The 4,996-nt window shown below is 30.2% G+C and overlaps 1 protein-coding gene across 1 annotated transcript in view; it reads right to left on the bottom strand.

Annotated features, from left to right (window-relative positions):
- Window positions 1-4,996, bottom strand: part of LOC106475448 (partitioning defective 3 homolog) — a gene marked incomplete at both ends in the record, with an annotated part of 26,393 nt that overhangs the window by 19,310 nt on the left and 2,087 nt on the right. Inside the window, 3 exons of the mRNA XM_013936127.1 lie at window positions 1,659-1,744; window positions 2,493-2,663; window positions 4,121-4,218. Of these exons, the coding sequence (XP_013791581.1) occupies window positions 1,659-1,744; window positions 2,493-2,663; window positions 4,121-4,218 (355 nt within the window). The remainder of the gene's footprint in view (window positions 1-1,658; window positions 1,745-2,492; window positions 2,664-4,120; window positions 4,219-4,996) is intronic.

Genomic DNA, 4,996 nt, shown 5'->3' with positions numbered 1-4,996 from the left:
GACATAACATAAAGAATAAAAACATAGATTTACCATATGTTATTCTTGAGCGGTTCTTAGCATGACTGAAATGCTTAACAATTACTTTTTATGGTGGGCAGTATAAGAAGCTCAAAGCTTTGGCTCTGAGTGAAACCAAGAGTGTAACACAATTAACCTTTTTTAAAGTCCATGAAATAATTTAAATTGATAGATTAACCTAAACTTTTCTCTTCACTGGGGATGGGTACTTTTGATAGATTAACATAAACTTTTCCCATCATTGAGGACAGGTATTTTTCATAGGTTAACTTAAACTTTTCTCTTCACTGGGGACGGGTACTTTTGCTTGTACCAGATAATTTTTAAAAAAATATATCAGTCTTTTGTGGATTATTTAACATAAGATTTATTTTTATGCAACATAACATTAATTTCTATTATCTATTGGAAGTGTATATGAAATGAGTCATAATAATAAGTTATTTCTGTAAAATTAGCTTTTGTTATGTTCTCTTTACTTTCATATCACATAATATCACCATTCACGTACATTTCAATATTTCATATAACACACACATATATCAATTTAACTATTAATTCTGAAAATATAGTTGTTGTTTTTTCTTTCTGAAAATCAAATAACTAATTATCAACTGCAGCAAACAAACTGAAGTAATTTTTTTTGCATAATTAATAATTATTATTTATCTAACAAACGATAAAACATTTCACTTTCACATATTTCATTATCAAACGAATGGTAAGAAAAAACAGAGGACATTTCATATACTCAGAAGAAAAAAACCTGTTAAACGAATAAAACTTATCCACAATACAAGACATCCATAAAAGGTTTGATAGCCTTGTAAAACTTAATGTGTAAATTAATAACTTACACTGACTGTAAATAAAGAAATTGGTCAATTTTAAGGTAACAGATGCAAATCTTTCTGTTATGGAGGAACAAGGAGTGAAATACACCACAAAACATATACAATGAGCTAGAAAGGCAATTCTGAAGTCATTGTGATTATAAGACACCACATAATTCACTTACACAAAATTAAAACTTAGAAAGTAAAAATCCTTAAGAGACAAAAAGTTATTCCTGGACAGAAATTTCACTGAAGGTTTTTTTTTATTGAGAAACTTTCATAAGTTCAATTATGATCATGAGTGATTGATATTGTAATGCATGTTTTTCAATGTATGAAATATGCTCTTCATGAGGGGACCAAATTTGAATTGGTTCTAAAACTAAACTTTGAGAAAACATTTATAAAACTAGACTTTAAAAAGACATTTTCAACATTTATAAAACTACATTTTGAGAAAATATTTTTGTTGGAAATGTTTTCTCAAAGTTTAGTGTTATAAATTTAATACAAATTTATCCCCAAATTTTATAAATTACATTTTCTTCTTGTATGCTATGTTGATATGAAGACTGATAACTTTCTATCAAATATGTGATTAGCTATACTGCCTACAGCTTCTGATTTATGTTGTGATGTATAAACACAGATCTTTCAACAAACACAGTTTTCTTAATTTACCTTTTCCTAACTTTTTTATGAATAATTTATTTATTCTAAATTTTACACATTTTTACTTTAAATATTCGGCCTTTCATATATAATTTTCTACTATGAAACAAGAAAATATAACAAACTAACTGTGCATCATTTTCTTGACTCTTCTCTTCTGAATAGGTCATCGTTATTGGTCTGCCTAGTGGTTCTTTCCTTTCCTTATTTTTTGTCTATATTCAAATTTCATAGAAAACTAGTTACATCGACAAAGTACACAGTTATATTCTGCTGTTTACATAACAGAAATTACATTTCAATGTTTTCAAATAGTAATACAGATATATAATACGAGTTAAATTAATCTGTGATTTATAAGTACTAAATTTCTTTTTACTTGATGTACTACATTACAGTTAAGATTAAAATATTACCGACAGTAATGAAAATCCCATAAAATATTTGTTACAGGTTTACAATTAAGGTGAGGAATTTGAACTTATGCTACTAATTCTATAAAACATTATTCTTAAATTTTCACGAGTAGATAAGAACCAAATGGTAATTTATAAACTGATGTCAAGAATACTCTAGGTTGTCATCTACTCCAGATTTTCTAAACCCATGGGTCATGACCTAAAATTGGGTCATTAAAATTAATTATTTACTATTGAAACAGAACACTTTCAGGAACACTGTATAATTACATCTAATATATAACACTAAAAACTGGGTTTTCATATCTGTGGTAGGCACAGCACAGATAGCCAATTTGGGAGCTTTGTGCTTAAAACAAACTAACTAACAAGGCAGAACCACTGTTATAATGTCAATTGTCCCCTCCCTCCTCATATTAATGACTATAAATGCATGTCCACAGGATAACTTACATATCAGAATTTTCTGTTTTTCAAGTGTTCTAAAATGCATTTTGCTACAACTATTACAAAAATATTAAATGAAGATTATTTTCAAACTTACCATCAACAGTTGTTTTTCAGCAGCTTCTTCCCATCGCCAGGAGTCTTTACTGTTAGATAACATAGATAGTCTAACAGAACAACGGGGCCCAAGGCGAGTAAAACCAAACTTATCCTCATTAGAAGTCAAACTGTTATTGATTGGTACAGCTTCAGACTCTCTTAAACTCAGCTTTCAAAGGTAAAGAGAATAGATACATCAAATTCTGGTTGTGGGATATTCAAGATTGTTTAGTGTAAGAGTTATTATTTAGTGATCTAATATTTAATGATTATTCAGTTATCATAACAAGTATTAAAAATAATTATTTTAAAAGGTGAAAGTTACGTGACAAATTTTGTTACGTAACGTGGTAAGAGTCGTACATCGTTTGTGTAGTTCAATTGTTGTAAATTGATGTCACATTACTTGAACCTTCTGTATTTTTCTTGTTGCCTTAAGTTTGTAGAAAGTTCTAGGTTTCAGTTGGACAATGTATATATATAGGCGACCAAGTGAGTGCAACTTAAATGAGTAAAGATTAAGTTAGTGAAAGTTAAATTAGACTGCATGATTGTTAGTTTAGCCATAACAAGCAATATTTAAAGTGAGTTTCACTGTTTAACAGAGATAAGGAGATCACTTTGTCTTTTCAAAGGGTGTTCTAAAGTAATTGAACTAGCCTGTGTGGACTTTGATGAAAAGGAGACAATTATTTAAAGTTCTGAATACAACTGTGGTAACCCACGAGGTAATGTAAGTGAATTTATCACAGATTGTATAATGCTAGCAGAGTAGAAAAGAATAATTTGTCTTGTCAAAGGGTGTTCGAAATTAATTAAACCCACATGTATGGACTTTGACGAAAAAGAAACAATTATTTAAAGCTCTGACTAGAACTGTAATAACCAACAGCATAACAAATGTTTGTACATACGTTTGACTTGTTTTGAATATATTATTTTAAAATAAGTGGATTGTGTGCTGTCCATTTATTGTTGTAATTTCTGCCAACAAATCACAGACACTACCGTAAAGAATTTGGCCCCCATAAAACTGACACTGATTAAAAAACAAAATTGTAATCACATTAATTCAATTTAAAACCCAAAACAATACATTTTGTACAGGCCATTTTAGAAGTTATGAATGTTTAACATCATCACATCTCACACTTCAATAAAACCTTACCTGTCTGTTATGCAGACAGCTATCCTATTTCTACTACTCTTTTCTTTATATCTCCCTAATTAAGAATTTATGTGTTGTAGCTCAGCTTATATGAATGCCACATGTTTACAATGCTTTACACATTTTACAGAATTTAGCCTAACATCATAGTTTGACTTTTACTAGGTGCTCAGGCCATTGAAAACAAGATTACTCATAAAGTAAATAATAAGTGGTTATGTAATATATGTATGATAGCGATAACATACCGTCAGATGCCAATATCTGAAATAACGGATAGTGCTGAACCGGTTCCTCACACCTTGAAACTTATCTTTGAACATATACGTATAATATTTACCTTACACGAGCATACCTACAATAACATATAATCAGATTTCCTGATATTTCTATAAACATAATTTAAAAACTTTTTTTTGTATTTTAAATGAATAAAAAGTGCTTAAATTTAAGCTTACCTCAGAATGATTCTGGTTCTTTGTGCTAATCGCTTCCTTTACATCTTCAGCTGATGTATAATGTGCAGTTAAAGATAACTCTGGAGATGTTGCAGTTCCTAAAGATAATAGGCGATTAAAATTAGGTTTGTTTCCTCGTTAATCTGCAACATTCATGTATCCAAATGTCACACAGCATAGTATATAATACTGACTGTTACTAATAAATAACTGTTACAGTTCCAAAATATTTTAATCATTTTTGTCATAAAATAGTAAGCAAGCTACCAATACACTACTACTACTACAACAATGGTTCTCTGAAAGAATGACACTCTTTAAGCAGTAGCTATTCTTTTACAAATGGATGAAGTCACTGTAGTGCTCAAGTATAATTGACCAACTATTGTCCTAAAGCTTCTTATATATTTCCAAACTGACTGTCCTATACATTTATCATCTTAAGCTGGCAGATTGTAATAAAATTAGTGAATTAGAGTACATCAGTTACACATCAGAGCTCTGCAATCAGTTTCCCATCATCTTTGGCTATTTGACCATGCAGAACAGTAAATACACATGGATGATACAGTTTTCCACAGAACTGCATGCATCTAACTATTGTAACACTTGTGTATTGCCTAGCTTATCAGACACTGTGACTATCTAACCAGAAAAGCACTTACAAGTGATTCATTCCCTCCAAAAATGAAATTAATGGAATAGCATGTAATAGAAATAGGAGTAATATTAAAGCATTTTTGAACAAGTAAAATTTTGTTTGTTTGTTTTTCAATTTCGCGCAAAGCTACACGAGGTCTATCTGTGCTAGTCATCCCTAATTTAGCAGTGTAAGACTAGAGGGAGGGCAGCTAGTCATCCCCACCCACTGCCTAC

The sequence above is a fragment of the Limulus polyphemus genome, unplaced genomic scaffold (assembly GCF_000517525.1).
Source record: "Limulus polyphemus unplaced genomic scaffold, Limulus_polyphemus-2.1.2 Scaffold8594, whole genome shotgun sequence".
In the NCBI taxonomy this organism is placed as follows: Eukaryota; Metazoa; Arthropoda; class Merostomata; order Xiphosura; family Limulidae; genus Limulus; species Limulus polyphemus.
This window is presented reverse-complemented; position numbering and strand designations above follow the sequence as displayed.